The sequence below is a fragment of the Neodiprion virginianus genome, chromosome 2, assembly GCF_021901495.1.
Source record: "Neodiprion virginianus isolate iyNeoVirg1 chromosome 2, iyNeoVirg1.1, whole genome shotgun sequence".
Lineage (NCBI taxonomy): Eukaryota > Metazoa > Arthropoda > Insecta > Hymenoptera > Diprionidae > Neodiprion > Neodiprion virginianus.
The window spans coordinates 20,596,782-20,615,488 of NC_060878.1; the positions used below are offsets into that span (position 1 = coordinate 20,596,782).

At 19.0% G+C, this 18,707-nt stretch overlaps 2 protein-coding genes and 2 pseudogenes across 2 annotated transcripts; 2 read left to right on the top strand and 2 right to left on the bottom strand.

The window, feature by feature from the left end:
* Positions 1-2,067: 2,067 nt before the first annotated feature.
* Positions 2,068-3,255, bottom strand: LOC124298697 (NADH-ubiquinone oxidoreductase chain 5-like; annotated as a pseudogene).
* A 2,419-nt stretch (positions 3,256-5,674) lies between these two features.
* Positions 5,675-6,864, top strand: LOC124299109 (cytochrome b-like). Its single transcript, XM_046752059.1, is given in 1 exon segment — positions 5,675-6,864. A coding segment is annotated over 1 exon segment (816 nt). The 5' UTR covers positions 5,675-5,716; the 3' UTR covers positions 6,533-6,864.
* Positions 6,865-11,855: 4,991 nt separating this feature from the next.
* Positions 11,856-13,276, top strand: LOC124299112 (cytochrome c oxidase subunit 1-like; the record flags this gene model as incomplete). Its single annotated transcript, XM_046752064.1, is given in 1 exon segment — positions 11,856-13,276. A coding segment is annotated over 1 exon segment (1,332 nt), but the record flags the coding sequence as incomplete, so codon positions are not given.
* Positions 13,277-17,250: 3,974 nt separating this feature from the next.
* On the bottom strand, positions 17,251-18,438 carry LOC124299113 (NADH-ubiquinone oxidoreductase chain 5-like; annotated as a pseudogene).
* Between the last annotated feature and the right edge of the window lie 269 nt (positions 18,439-18,707).

Consider the following 18,707-nt stretch of genomic DNA (forward strand, 5'->3'; position numbering starts at 1 on the left):
CTGTAATAATTCTACTTTTAGGTTCTATTAAATGATTCAATTTCAAATTAAAAAATATATTAATATTAGGAATTCTAATCACCATTTTAATTATAATTCAATGATGACGAGACATTATTCGAGAAAGAACCTATCAAGGATTACATACATCAAATGTAATAATAGGAATAAAGTTAGGAATAATTTTATTCATTGTTTCAGAAATTTTTTTCTTTTTATCTTTCTTTTGAGCTTTTTTTCATAGATCCCTCTCACCTTCAATTGAAATTGGAAGAATATGACCTCCAAAAAATATTACACCATTTAACCCTTATGATATTCCTTTATTAAATACAATTATTTTAGTTTCTTCAGGGGCTACAATTACATGAGCCCACCATAGATTAATAAATAATATAAAAAAAGAAACACTAAAAAGAATATTATTAACAATCATTCTAGGTATTACTTTCTCAATATTACAATGATATGAATATTTAGAAGCACCATTTACAATAGCAGATTCAGTTTATGGATCAACTTTCTTTATTGCTACAGGATTCCATGGAATTCATGTGCTAATTGGTACAACATTTATTATAATTAACTTATTTCGAGTATACTTAAATCATTATTCTAATTTTCATCACTTTGGATTTGAAGCAGCCGCATGATACTGACATTTCGTAGATGTAATTTGACTTTTCCTTTATATTTCTATTTACTGATGAAGAACATACTAATATATTTATATAATATAACTTAAGTATAATTGATTTCCAATCAATAAGTCTAACAAAATTTAGTATAAGTAATTAAATTAGTATTTAATACCTTAATAATAATTATAATAATTACTATTATTATATTAACTATTTCAATAATCTTATCAAAAAAAACATTTTATGAATTAGAAAAAAATTCACCATTTGAATGTGGGTTTGATCCAAAAGGATATCCACGTATATCATTTTCTATTCGTTTTTTTCTAATTGCAGTTATTTTTTTAATTTTCGATGTAGAAGTAACATTAATATTACCAATAATTATAACCTTAACAATTTCAAATATAAAAATTTGACTATTTATAGTATCATACTTTATTTTAATTTTATTATTAGGATTATATTATGAATGAAAATTTGGGGCACTAAACTGAATTTAAACCTACAAAGTTGAAATAAAATTTATATTCAGTTTCGGCCTGAAATTATAGTTATTTATTATAACTCTACTTTATAGGATAATAGTTAAATATAACATTTGATCTGCATTCAAAAATTATTAATATTAATTAATTTATCTTAAATAATTTATATTAAAATTAATTGAAGCCAAAAAGAGGCTTATTATTGTTAATAATAAAAATGAATAAAAATTCCAATTAAATAGAAATATAAAATAAAAAAGCTTCTAACTTTTTATTAAATGATTAAAATTCATTTATATTTCTAATTTATATAGTTTATAAAAACATTACATTTTCATTGTAAAAATAAATTATTTAATTTTATAAATTAAATGTTTAAAGATTTAAATAAATCATCATATTATCTTCAATAATATACTTTAAATTTTAAGCTATTTAAACAGTTATAATATAAAGAAATAATAAAAAAATAAAAAAGCAAATAATAAAAATAAATTTAAAACATTATTAAAATAAAAAATTAATAAATCTATAAATATATAAAAATTTTTTATAAAAATTATAATTATTCTTCTTTTATAAAATTCTAATCAATTTTGATTAAAATTTAAAGTTAATTCTTTGTTTATAAATATAATATTTTTAATTAAACCATAAGTAGAAATAACAGGTAAAAACCATATTGTTCTAAAAAATATCTTTAAAAAATAAAACTTTAACTTAAACATTTTAACATTTAAATAATAAATAAAAAATCCAAATAATATACCTAAAAAAATAATCAAAATTGGTAAAATTTTTATATAAAAAGGCAAAATAATGACATATCTATAAGGAAAAATTAATCAACTAAATATAGAACCTCCTAAAATTACTATTAATATCATAAAATATATTGAATTATTTATATAAACATCATAATCATTTAAATAATTTAATCTAATTATATTATATCAACCTAATATAGAAAAATAAATCAAACGAAAAGTATAATAAACTGTTAAAAAAGTTGAAATAAAAAAAATAAATATAATAAATATATTATAATTTAATATTAAAACTATTTCTAAAATTATATCCTTAGAATAAAACCCAGCTAAAAAAGGAAACCCACATAAAGACAAATTAGAAAAATGAAAACAAATAGAAGTAAAAGGTATTTGATTAAATATTGAACCTAATAAACGAATATCCTGAAAATTATTCAATCCATGAATAAAAACTCCTGAACATATAAATAATAATGCTTTAAAAAATGCATCTATTAAAAGATGAAAAAAAGCTAAAAACTTAAATCCTAAAAATAAAATTCTTATTATTAAACCTAATTGACTTAAAGTTGATAGAGCAATAATTTTTTTTAAGTCAAATTCAAAATTTGCGTTTAATCCAGACATAAATATAGTTAATCTAGATAATAATAAAAATATAATAATAAAATTCTCTCTATTAAATAAATTTTCAAATCGAATTAATAAATAAACCCCCGCCGTTACTAAGGTAGAAGAATGAACTAATGAAGATACAGGAGTAGGAGCAGCTATTGCTGCAGGGAGTCAAGAAGAAAAAGGAATTTGAGCACTTTTAGTAAATGAAGCAATCAAAATTATTAAAGTAATTACTATTATAAAAGAATTATATTTTAAAACATCTATATAAAAATAAAAATTTCAGCCTCCAAAATTTATTATTCAAGAAATTGATAATAATAAAAAAATATCACCAATACGATTAGAAATAACAGTTAATATACCAGCATTAAAAGACTTAACATTTTGATAATAAATTACTAAACAATAAGAAATCAAACCTAACCCATCCCAACCTAATAAAATACTAATTAAATTTGGACTAACAATTATTAATATCATTGATACAACAAATAAAATTACCAATATAATAAATCGATTCAAATTTAAATCATTTATTATATAAGAATTTCTATATAAAATTACCAAAGAAGAAATAAATAAAACTGTTCTTATAAAAATTAATGATATCCAATCAAATAAAAATGTTATTACTACACAAGAAGAATTAATTTCAATTAGATTATACTCAACAAAATAAACTAAATCATATAATAAAAAATAAATACTTAATATAAATAAAAATAATCTAATAAAAAAAATTATAATAAAACTAAATAAACAAATATTTAATATAAAAATAATTTAAAAACTAAATTTAATTTTCTTTGACACCACAAATCAATATTTTAAAATAAACTATTTAAATTAATTTATATTCAAATAATAAAAGATTCTCTATTTAAAATAATTAAATTTAAAGGAATTCAATGTAATATTAATAAAATATACTCACGAACATTACCTTGAGAAAATGAATAAAAAAAATAATTTATTTTACCATGTTGAGTAAAAGAATATAAATATAATGTATAACAAGCTCTAAAAAAAGATAAAAAAATGACTAATAAAAAAATTATTTTACTTCATATAATTAATCTATTGATTAATATAATTTCACCTATTAAATTTAAAGAAGGAGGAGCTGCTATATTTGAAGAACATAATAAAAATCATCATAAACATATTCTTGGCATATAATTTATTAAACCTTTATTAATAAATAATCTCCGACTTCTTAAACGTTCATAAATAATATTTACTAAACAAAATAAACCTGAAGAACATAAACCATGAGAAATTATTAACAAATAAGAACCATAAATTCCCCATCTTATTAAAGTTAATAAACCAGATAATATTATTATTATATGAGCAATTGAAGAATAAGCAATTAAAGATTTTAAATCAACTTGAAATATTCTAATTAAACTAATATAAATTCCTCCTATTATTCTCAAAACAATCAAATAAACATTAAAAAAAATACCTATATTAATTAAATATATATAAACTCGTAATAAACCATATCCCCCTAATTTCAATATAATAGCAGCTAAAATTATTGATCCACAAACAGGGGCTTCTACATGAGCTTTAGGTAATCATAAATGTATAAAAAAAATAGGTAATTTTACTAAAGAAGCAAAAATTAAAAATACAAATAAATAAAAAGAATAAACTTGAAATAAATTTTCCACAGAAAAAATATAATTTAAATTTTTAAACTCAAAAAATAAATAAATAATTCTTAACAATAAAGGTAAAGAAGCAAATAAAGTATAAAATAATAAATGAATACCAGCTTGAACCCGATCCAATTGATTACCTCAACCTAAAATTAAACAAAAAGTAGGAATTAATCTACATTCAAAAAAAAGATAAAATAAAAATAAATTATTTACAGTAAACGTCAAAAATAAAAATAAAATTAAAAAAAATATCAATAAAATAAAATAATTTAAATAAATTCTTAATTCATAAATAAAATATCTTGATATAATTATTAAGGCTCCAATTCATAAAGTTAATAAAACTAAACCAAAAGATAAATTATCACAACCCAAAAAAATATTTATACTCTTAAATTCAAATCTACAATTTCCAGAAAATATAAAAAGAAATCTTAAAAAAAATAAATTAAACTGAAAAAATCAAAAATTATTTTTTGAAACTATAATTAAAAATAATAAATAAAAATAAAACTTTATCATTAAAAAATATTTAAAACTTGAAAATAATCATTACCATGTAAACGAATTATATAAATCAAAATAGATAAACCCAAAACTCCTTCACAAACTCTAAAAATTAAAAAAATTATAATAAAATACATCTCTAATATATATATATTTAAAAATAAAATTAATATTAAATATAATATTAAAATAATAAATTCAATTCTTAATAAAACTATCAATAAATGAAACCGATTTAATCTTAAACTTAAAAATCTAATTAAAAATATAAAATAAACAAAATAATAAAAATCTATTAAAATAATAAATTATATATATATATATATATAATTTCAAAAAAAGAAAAAAATTTCCTATCATTAATCTCCAAAATTAATATTTTAATAAACTATTTTTTGAAATTTTAATATTAAATATAAGTTTTAATAGTTTATTTAAAATATTGATTTTGTAAATCAAAGAAAAATTTTTTTTTAAAACTAATTAATATAAATTTATTTTAATTAATTAATTATAAAAATTTTCATACTACTTATATTAATTAATACTATAATAATATATTTAACAAAAACCCCATTTACAATAGGATTAATTTTACTAATCCAAACATCTTTAATTTCTGTAACATCAGGAATATTAAATATAAGATTTTGATACTCATATATAATTTTTTTAATTTTTTTAGGAAGATTATTAATTATTTTTATTTATGTATCAAGATTAATCTCAAACGTAAAATTTCTTTTTAATAAATGAATAATAATAAACATTATAATAATTATTTTAATATTCATATTAATAATTAATTATAATAAAATAAATTTTACATTTGAAGATACAATAAAATTATCTTATATTGAACTAAATAAAAATATATTAACTAAAATATCATTAAACAAATTATTTAATAAACCAAATTTTATTATTTCATTTATAATAATAAATTATTTATTTATTACACTAATTATTGTTGTAAAAATTTCTAATATCAATTTAGGATCTTTACGGAAAACTTTTTAATGTTACCTTTACGTTTAAAAAATATTTTATTAAAAATCATAAATGGATCATTAGTAGATTTACCAACACCATCAAATATTACAACAATATGAAATTTTGGTTCATTATTGGGATTATGTTTAGTAACCCAATTAATTACAGGTATTTTTTTAGTTATACATTATACACCTAATATTCAAATAGCATTTGATAGAATTATCCATATTTACCGAGATATTAATAATGGTTGAATAATTAAAAATTTACATGCAAATGGTGCTTCTATATTTTTTATCTGTATATATTTACATATTGGACGAGGAATATTTTTTGGATCATTTAACTTTAAACCTACTTGAATTACAGGAACAACAATATTATTATTAACTATAGCAGCCGCATTTTTAGGATATGTTTTACCTTGAGGACAAATATCTTTTTGAGGAGCTACTGTAATTACTAACCTTCTATCAGCAATCCCATATTTAGGAGAATTTTTAGTACAATGATTATGAGGAGGATTTTCTATTAATAATGCTACACTAACACGATTTTTTACTCTTCATTTTATTATTCCTTTTATTATTGTTATAATAACAATTATTCATTTAATATTCCTACATAACACAGGGTCAAGAAACCCTTTAGGAACTAATAGTGACATTGATAAATTACCATTTCAACCTTATTTTCTATTAAAAGACATTGTAGGATTTATTTTAATATACTTTATCTTAATTTATATTATTTTAATAAATCCTAATATATTAGGAGACCCAGATAATTTTACCCCTGCTAATCCTATAATTACACCTCCTCATATTAAACCTGAATGATATTTTTTATTTGCATATGCAATCCTACGATCTATCCCTAATAAATTAGGGGGTGTAATTCTTCTTCTAATATCTATTTTAGTATTATTAATTATACCTTTTTATAAAATAATAAATTTCAAAGGATTAAATTTTTACCCATTTAGACAATTTCTATTTTGAATATTTATTAGAATTGTATTAATACTAACATGAATTGGAATAAGACCTGTAGAAAATCCATTTATTATTGTTGGACAAATATTAACATTAGTATACTTCTTTTATTTTTTAATTTATCCTACACTAACAAAAATGTGAGATATTTTATTAAATTAAATTAAACCAACAAATCAATGAACTTGAATAAGTTTATGTCTTGAAAACATAATATAAAAGTTTTAAATCTTTTATTGATTTAAACTTAAATAATTAAATTTTTAATATAATTTATAATAAAAAACAATAAAATATAAATTTTAAACCCATAAATAAAATTAAATAATTTAATGAAACAGGTAAAATTTTTTTCCAAGCCATTATCATCAATTTATCATAACGTAAACGAGGCAAAGTTCCTCGAATCAAAATAAATAAAAATCTAATAAAAATAATTATTAAATAAAATATTAAACTATATAAATCACCTCCTAAAAATATCAAAACAAATAATATACTTATAAATAAAATTCTTGAATATTCGGATAAAAAAATTAATGAAAATCCTACACCTCTATACTCAATATTAAACCCAGAAACCAATTCAGACTCCCCCTCAGAAAAATCAAAAGGTGTTCGATTTGTTTCAGCTAAACAAATAATAAATCAAACTAAATTTAAAGGAAAAGTTAAAAAAATAAATCAAATAAATTCTTGATATAAACTAAATAAAGTTATAGAATAACCTTCAATTAAAAATAAAATTGATAAAATCACTATAACTAAACTAACTTCATAAGAAATTGTTTGAGCAACAGTACGTAATATACCCAAAAAAGAATATTTAGAATTTGAAGATCATGCAGAAATCATAATTGGATAAACTCCAATACCTAAACAACATAAAAAAAAAAATTAAACTAAAATCAAATGAATAAAAATTAGTAACATAAGGTATTGTTATTCAACAAATCAATATTAATATTAATATAATTAAAGGAGATAAAAAATAAGGAAAAAAATTTGATATTAAAGGGATAGAAAACTCCTTAGAAAATAATTTAATAGCATCAGAAAATGGCTGTAAAATACCAACGATTCTAACTTTATTAGGCCCTTTACGAATTTGAATCAAACCTAAAACTTTACGCTCTAAAAGAGTTAAAAAAGCTACACTAACTAATACTATAATAAGTAAAATTAATCTTCTTAAAAAAACTATAATCAATTCATTAATATAAATTACTAATTGTATAATAAAGTATACATAAATAAATTCTAAATTTATTACATTAATCTGCCAAAATAGTTAAAAAATTTAATAAAATTCATTTTAAATAAAATTATAATAATTCAAAATTATGGTCCTCTCGTACTAAAAATTTTTAATAAAATTAAGGATAGAAACCAACCTGGCTTAAACCGGTTTGAACTCAGATCATGTAAAATTTTAAAGGTCGAACAGACCTAAATTTTCAAGCTTCTACACCCAAAATAAATTTTAATCCAACATCGAGGTCGCAATTTTTAATGTCAATAAGAACTTTAAAAAAAATAACGCTGTTATCCCTAAGGTAATTTAATCTAATAATCTAAAACATAGGATCAAAAATTCATTAATTAATGTAAAACAAAATAAAAAGTTTATTAAATTTAATTATCACCCCAACAAAATAATTATATTTATTTTATAAAAATAAATTAATTAATAAAATAAATTTAATTATAAAACTCTATAGGGTCTTCTCGTCCTCTAATAAAATTTAAGCTTTTTAACTCAAAAATCAAGTTCAATAATTAATAATTATAAGACAGTAATAATCTTGTCAAATCATTCATTCCAGTCCTAAATTAAAGAACAAATTATTATGCTACCTTTGCACAGTTAGAATACTGCGGCTATTTAAAATTTTCACTGAGCAGATTAGACTTTTTATATTTTATCAAAAAGACATGTTTTTGTTAAACAGGCGAATTAATTTTTTGCCGAATTCCTTATAATTAACTATCATATAAATTTATATTTATAAATAATTATAATATTTACTAATTTAATCATCATTTAAATTAAATAATTATTAATTAAATTATTTTAATAAAAAATTAAATTAAAACTAAGATTTATATATATATATATATATATATATATATATATATATATATAATTTATAAAATTATTACAATTTTCAAATTAAAACTAATTCTAAGCCTAAAATATAATTATATAATTTAAAATCAATTATAAAATTAAGAATTAAAGCTAATCCCTTAAAACTTTTATATCAAAAATAATTATTTTTATTAATTAAAATAATTAATAATGATATTCAAATTAAATTTATTTATCAAAAAACTAGATAACTTAAAAAACGAAAAACATTTCATTTCTATTTAAAAATTAAAAATAATTATTAAACATTAAAAATAATTTAAAATTAAATAGATCTTTTCAATTCGAGAAAAATATTAATTTATATTATTTTTTTAATTAACCCTGATACACAAGGTACAATAAATAAAGTATACTTTTTTGAAAATTTTATTTTTCAAAATATTTCAAATTTCTATCAATATACAATTAAACTATAATTTAAATTATTTTTTATTTTAACAATACTAAAATTATAAATTTAATAAAAATATTTTTATTAATAAAAAAATTTTAAATATAAAAAATATAATTTATTAATTTCAAATTAAGTTGAATTAAACAACTATTTAATTTATTGTAAATAAAAAAATCCTTCTAAGTAATTTGAATTCTAAATACACTTTCCAGTATATTTACTTTGTTACGACTTATCCCATTTTATAATGAGAGTGACGGGCGATTTGTACATATTTAATTCTTAATTAAAATAAATATAATTTTAAATTTTACTATTAAGTCCAATTTTAAATAAATATTTCAATTTAATATCCAAAAATAAAATTTTTATTGTAATTCATTTAAACTTTAATATAAGCTACATCTTGATCTGAAATAAAATTTCTATAAAATTTAATGAAAATTGATAATTTTAAAAAAATATTCTGTTAACGAAAATAAATAAACTCAATTAATTAAAGTAAGATTTATCGCGGATTATCGTTTAATAAACAAATTCCCCTAATTAGTTTTAAATACAGCCAATTTTTTTAATTTTAAAGAACATAACTATTAATTATTAAAATATAATATTAACATCTAAAATAATAGGGTATCTAATCCTAGTTTAAATCTTAGATTTCATAAAATAATATATATATATATATATATATAATCAAAAAATTTTATTTCACCATAAAATTATTTTTAATTAAATATAAATAAATTAATACAATTTATTAATTAAAAATATTAATTTGTATAAAACGTTTAACCGCTACTGCTGGCACAATTTTTTTGTCTATACTTTTATATTATTTATAATTCTAAATTTCTTTAATTATTAAAATTAAATGCTGCAAAAAAATATTTCTAATTAATTAAAAAAATACATGCAAAAAAATAATAATACTAAAATAAAAACCAGAATCAAACTTTAATAAAAATAAATAAAAATTATAATATATATATATATATATATATATATATATATATATATATATATATATATACTATTTAGTGTAATAAGCACAAAGATTTTTGAAATCTTTAGAAATAGTTTAATTCTATTATTAATAAAATAAGATTTAAAAACAAATTTTTATTTAAAACTTTGAAGGTTATTAGTTTAATTAACTTAAAATCTTAATTTTATAGTTAAATATATAACATTAAATTGCAAATTTAAAATTATAAAAATTATTAAAATTTTTAAAAATTATATATTAAAATATAATATAATAAAATAAATTATTAATATAATAAAAACATTAAATAAAATAATTATAAAAAAATAAAAATTAAATATAAAATTATTTAAATTTAATTTAAATATTAATTTTAAATATAATAAAGAAGGTAAAATTAAATTTATATAATAAAATAAAACAATTAATGTAAAAATAATAAACATCAAACATTCAATAAAAAATTTATTATTTACTATTAAAATAAAAACAAAAAACTTTGGAATAAAACCAAATATAGGTGGAATACCAGCTATTGATATAAATATTATTATAACTATAAACTTCATAAAATATCTTATATTATTAAATTTATAAACTTGATTCAAATAATTTATATTAAAATAACTAAAAAAAATACAAATTATTAAATTATTTAAAGAATAAATTATTAAATAAATTATTAAAATATAAAAATCAATTAATATTGACATAAACATCCAAGATATATGATTAATAGAAGAATAAGCTATAATCAATTTTAATGAAATTTGATTTAATCCCAATAATGAACCAATAAATCCAGACAAAATTATTGATATATAAATAATTAATCTATTATTAATATTAATTAAAATAAATAAAGGAGCAATTTTTTGAATAGTTAAAATAAAAAAACAATTTAATCATCTAATATTATTAATAATCTTAACTAACCATCAATGAAATGGTCTAGCTCCTAATTTTAAAATTAATCTAATTTGTAATAAAATCAAAAAAATTTATATTCATAAAAATTAAACTCATTTTTATTATTAGAATTCTTATAAATAAGAAAGAAGAAGCCCCAACTTGAATAATATAATATATCATTGAAGAATTATAAAATTTAGACAATTTATTTCTACTATTTATTAATAAAGGAATAAATGATAATAAATTTACTTCCATACCTATCCAAGCACCAATCCATGATGAAGAATTAATACAGTGAAAATTTTAAATAGCCGCAGTATTCTAACTGTGCAAAGGTAGCATAATAATTTGTTCTTTAATTTAGGACTGGAATGAATGATTTGACGAGATTAATACTGTCTTATAATTATTAATTATTGAACTTAATTTTTGAGTTAAAAAGCTTAAATTTTATTAGAGGACGAGAAGACCCTATAGAGTTTTATAATTAAATTTATTTTATTAATTAATTTATTTTTATAAAATAAATATAGTTATTTTGTTGGGGTGATAATTAAATTATATATATATGTATATCATTTATATATAAAATAAATTTTTAATTTATATAAATTATAATTTATAAAAAATTTTAATAAAAGAAATTTTAATTTCATAAATAAATTTACAATTTATCGCCTAAATTCAGCCATTTTATCAAATATTGAATAAATGATTATTTTCAACTAATCACAAAAACATTGGAACATTATATTTTATATTTGGAATCTGATCCGGAATACTAGGACTATCTTCTAGAATAATTATTCGTATAGAACTAGGAACACCCTCATCATTTATTGGTGATGATCAAATTTATAACATAATTGTAACATCTCATGCATTCTTAATAATTTTTTTTATAGTTATACCCATTATAATTGGAGGATTTGGAAATTGACTAATTCCTCTAATACTTGGAGCCCCTGACATAGCTTTTCCCCGAATAAATAATATAAGATTTTGACTATTACCCCCGTCATTAATCCTACTAATTTCAAGAAGATTAGTAGATTCAGGAACAGGAACAGGTTGAACAGTTTACCCTCCTTTATCAAGAAATCTTGGACACTCAGGACCCTCTGTTGATTATACAATTTTTTCTTTACATATAGCAGGAATTTCATCAATTCTTGGAGCAATTAATTTTATTTCTACAATAATTAATATACGACCAAAAGGAATAAGATTTGAGCAAATACCTTTATTCGTCTGAGCAGTAAAACTAACAGCTATTCTTCTTTTATTATCTCTTCCAGTTCTAGCAGGAGCAATTACAATATTATTAACAGATCGAAATATAAATACAACTTTTTTTGATCCTTCAGGAGGAGGAGACCCAATCCTATATCAACACTTATTTTGATTTTTTGGACACCCAGAAGTTTATATTTTAATTTTACCAGCCTTCGGGATAATTTCTCATATTATTTCACAAAAATCAGGAAAAAAAGAAACATTTGGAACTCTTGGAATAATCTATGCAATAATAACAATTGGATTATTAGGATTTGTAGTTTGAGCACATCATATATTTACTGTAGGTATAGATGTTGATACACGAGCTTACTTTACCGCTGCTACAATAATTATTGCAATCCCTACTGGTATTAAAATTTTTAGATGATTAGCAACACTATATGGATCTGAAATAAATTTTAGATCATCAATACTATGAACATTAGGATTTATTTTTTTATTCACAATAGGAGGATTAACAGGAATTATACTTTCTAATTCTTCAATCGATATTATTCTACATGATACATATTATGTTGTAGCACATTTTCATTATGTTTTATCTATAGGAGCAGTATTTGGAATTATAGCAGGATTTATTTACTGATACCCATTATTTACTGGAATAACATTAAATATAAAATGATTAAAAATTCAATTTACTATTATATTTTTAGGAGTAAATATAACCTTTTTTCCACAACATTTTTTGGGCCTAAATGGGATACCCCGCCGTTACTCTGATTACCCAGATGCATTTACAATATGAAATATTATTTCAACAATTGGATCAATTATTTCTTTTATTAGAGTATTATATCTAATTTTTATTATTTGAGAAAGAATGTCAACACAACGGCAAATTATATTCATAGAAATTACAAATTCATCTATTGAATGAAAACAAAAATTTCCTCCTTCAGATCATAGATATGAAGAAATTCCAGGAATAACAAAAAATTCTATTATGGCAGAAAAATGCATTGGATTTAAACCCCATAAATAAAGTTTTAAACTTTTTTTAGAAAATGATAACCTGATCAAGAATAAATTTTCAAAATGCTAATTCACCTATTATAGAACAGTTAATCTTTTTTCATGATTATACTATAATTATTTTAATCTTAATTACAGTATCAATTTTATATTTAATATTAACTATAATATTAAATAAATTTACTAATAAAAACCTTTTAAATAAACAAAATATTGAAATTATTTGAACAATAACTCCTTCAATATTACTAATCTTTATTGCTATACCATCAATTCATCTACTATACTTAACAGATGAAATTAATAAACCCCTAATTACAATTAAAACAATTGGGCATCAATGATACTGAAGATATGAATACTCAGACTTCAAAAATATTGAATTTGACTCTTATATAAATAAATCAATTAATAAAAATTCTTTCCGTTTATTAGATGTAGATAATAACACAATTATTCCCTTAAATACACAAATTCGCATGATTGTTAGATCAAATGATGTAATTCACTCTTGAACAATTCCTAGTCTAGGAAAAAAAATTGATGCAATTCCAGGACGATTAAATCAAATTAGATTATTAATTAAACGACCAGGATAAATATTTGGACAATGTTCAGAAATTTGTGGGGCCAATCATAGATTCATACCAATTGTTATAGAAAGAATTCCAATAAATTATTTTTTAAAATGAATCAATTCATTTTAATTCATTAAGTGGCTGAAAAGCAAGCAATGATCTCTTAAATCATTTTATAATATATTAGCAAATATTCTTAATGAAAAGAATTAATTTATTAAAATAATAGTTAGTCAAACTATAAATATTAGAAAATTCTAATATTCTTTTATTCCGCAGATATATCCTATAAATTGATTATTTTTATTTACAACTTTTACTATTCTTTTTACTACAATTATTATTATAGCATATTTTAGAAAAAAGAATTTTTTTAAAAAAAAATTCGATAAATTTTTTAAGAAAAAAAAATTTGGTTTCTGAAAATGATAATAAATTTATTTTCAATTTTCGATCCAACTTCAACTTTTTTTCCTAACCTAAACTTAAATTGATCAAGAACATTAATTGGAACATTCCTATTTCCATCAACAACTTTTTGACTAATTATATCACGAAAAAATATCTTATGATGAAAATTAATATATATAATTCATTCGGAAGTAAAAATTTTATTAGGTAATTTTAAAATTAACAGAACATTAATTTTTTCATCTTTATTTTTATTTATTCTATTTAATAATTTTATAGGTCTTTTTCCTTATATTTTTACTAGAACTAGACATTTATCAAATAGAATTACATTATCATTATCTTTATGATTAAGACTTATACTATTTGGGTGATTTAAAAATATAAATCATATATTTACTCATCTTGTTCCTCAAAATACACCAAATGCATTAATACCTTTTATAGTATTAATTGAATCAATCAGAAATTTAATTCGTCCCTTAACACTTGCGGTACGATTAACAGCAAATATTATTGCAGGTCATTTACTAATAACCTTATTAAGAAGAATTGGAACAAAAATTAATATATTATCCTCATCTATTTTAGTAGTTAGACAAATTTCTTTACTAATTTTAGAATTCGCTGTTTCAATTATTCAAGCTTATGTTTTTATAGTACTAATTACTCTATACTCTAGAGAAGTAAACTAAATAATGTCAAATAAAAATATATCCTTTCCTCAACACCCATTTCATTTAGTTAATTACAGACCATGACCTTTATTAGGATCATTAGCTGTAATAATTCTACTTTTAGGTTCTATTAAATGATTCAATTTCAAATTAAAAAATATATTAATATTAGGAATTCTAATCACCATTTTAATTATAATTCAATGATGACGAGACATTATTCGAGAAAGAACCTATCAAGGATTACATACATCAAATGTAATAATAGGAATAAAGTTAGGAATAATTTTATTCATTGTTTCAGAAATTTTTTTCTTTTTATCTTTCTTTTGAGCTTTTTTTCATAGATCCCTCTCACCTTCAATTGAAATTGGAAGAATATGACCTCCAAAAAATATTACACCATTTAACCCTTATGATATTCCTTTATTAAATACAATTATTTTAGTTTCTTCAGGGGCTACAATTACATGAGCCCACCATAGATTAATAAATAATATAAAAAAAGAAACACTAAAAAGAATATTATTAACAATCATTCTAGGTATTACTTTCTCAATATTACAATGATATGAATATTTAGAAGCACCATTTACAATAGCAGATTCAGTTTATGGATCAACTTTCTTTATTGCTACAGGATTCCATGGAATTCATGTGCTAATTGGTACAACATTTATTATAATTAACTTATTTCGAGTATACTTAAATCATTATTCTAATTTTCATCACTTTGGATTTGAAGCAGCCGCATGATACTGACATTTCGTAGATGTAATTTGACTTTTCCTTTATATTTCTATTTACTGATGAAGAACATACTAATATATTTATATAATATAACTTAAGTATAATTGATTTCCAATCAATAAGTCTAACAAAATTTAGTATAAGTAATTAAATTAGTATTTAATACCTTAATAATAATTATAATAATTACTATTATTATATTAACTATTTCAATAATCTTATCAAAAAAAACATTTTATGAATTAGAAAAAAATTCACCATTTGAATGTGGGTTTGATCCAAAAGGATATCCACGTATATCATTTTCTATTCGTTTTTTTCTAATTGCAGTTATTTTTTTAATTTTCGATGTAGAAGTAACATTAATATTACCAATAATTATAACCTTAACAATTTCAAATATAAAAATTTGACTATTTATAGTATCATACTTTATTTTAATTTTATTATTAGGATTATATTATGAATGAAAATTTGGGGCACTAAACTGAATTTAAACCTACAAAGTTGAAATAAAATTTATATTCAGTTTCGGCCTGAAATTATAGTTATTTATTATAACTCTACTTTATAGGATAATAGTTAAATATAACATTTGATCTGCATTCAAAAATTATTAATATTAATTAATTTATCTTAAATAATTTATATTAAAATTAATTGAAGCCAAAAAGAGGCTTATTATTGTTAATAATAAAAATGAATAAAAATTCCAATTAAATAGAAATATAAAATAAAAAAGCTTCTAACTTTTTATTAAATGATTAAAATTCATTTATATTTCTAATTTATATAGTTTATAAAAACATTACATTTTCATTGTAAAAATAAATTATTTAATTTTATAAATTAAATGTTTAAAGATTTAAATAAATCATCATATTATCTTCAATAATATACTTTAAATTTTAAGCTATTTAAACAGTTATAATATAAAGAAATAATAAAAAAATAAAAAAGCAAATAATAAATATAAATTTAAAACATTATTAAAATAAAAAATTAATAAATCTATAAATATATAAAAATTTTTTATAAAAATTATAATTATTCTTCTTTTATAAAATTCTAATCAATTTTGATTAAAATTTAAAGTTAATTCTTTGTTTATAAATATAATATTTTTAATTAAACCATAAGTAGAAATAACAGGTAAAAACCATATTGTTCTAAAAAATATCTTTAAAAAATAAAACTTTAACTTAAACATTTTAACATTTAAATAATAAATAAAAAATCCAAATAATATACCTAAAAAAATAATCAAAATTGGTAAAATTTTTATATAAAAAGGCAAAATAATGACATATCTATAAGGAAAAATTAATCAACTAAATATAGAACCTCCTAAAATTACTATTAATATCATAAAATATATTGAATTATTTATATAAACATCATAATCATTTAAATAATTTAATCTAATTATATTATATCAACCTAATATAGAAAAATAAATCAAACGAAAAGTATAATAAACTGTTAAAAAAGTTGAAATAAAAAAAATAAATATAATAAATATATTATAATTTAATATTAAAACTATTTCTAAAATTATATCCTTAGAATAAAACCCAGCTAAAAAAGGAAACCCACATAAAGACAAATTAGAAAAATGAAAACAAATAGAAGTAAAAGGTATTTGATTAAATATTGAACCTAATAAACGAATATCCTGAAAATTATTCAATCCATGAATAAAAACTCCTGAACATATAAATAATAATGCTTTAAAAAATGCATCTATTAAAAGATGAAAAAAAGCTAAAAACTTAAATCCTAAAAATAAAATTCTTATTATTAAACCTAATTGACTTAAAGTTGATAGAGCAATAATTTTTTTTAAGTCAAATTCAAAATTTGCGTTTAATCCAGACATAAATATAGTTAATCTAGATAATAATAAAAATATAATAATAAAATTCTCTCTATTAAATAAATTTTCAAATCGAATTAATAAATAAACCCCCGCCGTTACTAAGGTAGAAGAATGAACTAATGAAGATACAGGAGTAGGAGCAGCTATTGCTGCAGGGAGTCAAGAGGAAAAAGGAATTTGAGCACTTTTAGTAAATGAAGCAATCAAAATTATTAAAGTAATTACTATTATAAAAGAATTATATTTTAAAACATCTATATAAAAATAAAAATTTCAGCCTCCAAAATTTATTATTCAAGAAATTGATAATAATAAAAAAATATCACCAATACGATTAGAAATAACAGTTAATATACCAGCATTAAAAGACTTAACATTTTGATAATAAATTACTAAACAATAAGAAATCAAACCTAACCCATCCCAACCTAATAAAATACTAATTAAATTTGGACTAACAATTATTAATATCATTGATACAACAAATAAAATTACCAATATAATAAATCGATTCAAATTTAAATCATTTATTATATAAGAATTTCTATATAAAATTACCAAAGAAGAAATAAATAAAACTGTTCTTATAAAAATTAATGATATCCAATCAAATAAAAATGTTATTACTACACAAGAAGAATTAATTTCAATTAGATTATACTCAACAAAATAAACTAAATCATATAATAAAAAATAAATACTTAATATAAATAAAAATAATCTAATAAAAAAAATTATAATAAAACTAAATAAACAAATATTTAATATAAAAATAATTTAAAAACTAAATTTAATTTTCTTTGACACCACAAATCAATATTTTAAAATAAACTATTTAAATTAATTTATATTCAAATAATAAAAGATTCTCTATTTAAAATAATTAAATTTAAAGGAATTCAATGTAATATTAATAAAATATACTCACGAACATTACCTTGAGAAAATGAATAAAAAAAATAATTTATTTTACCATGTTGAGTAAAAGAATATAAATA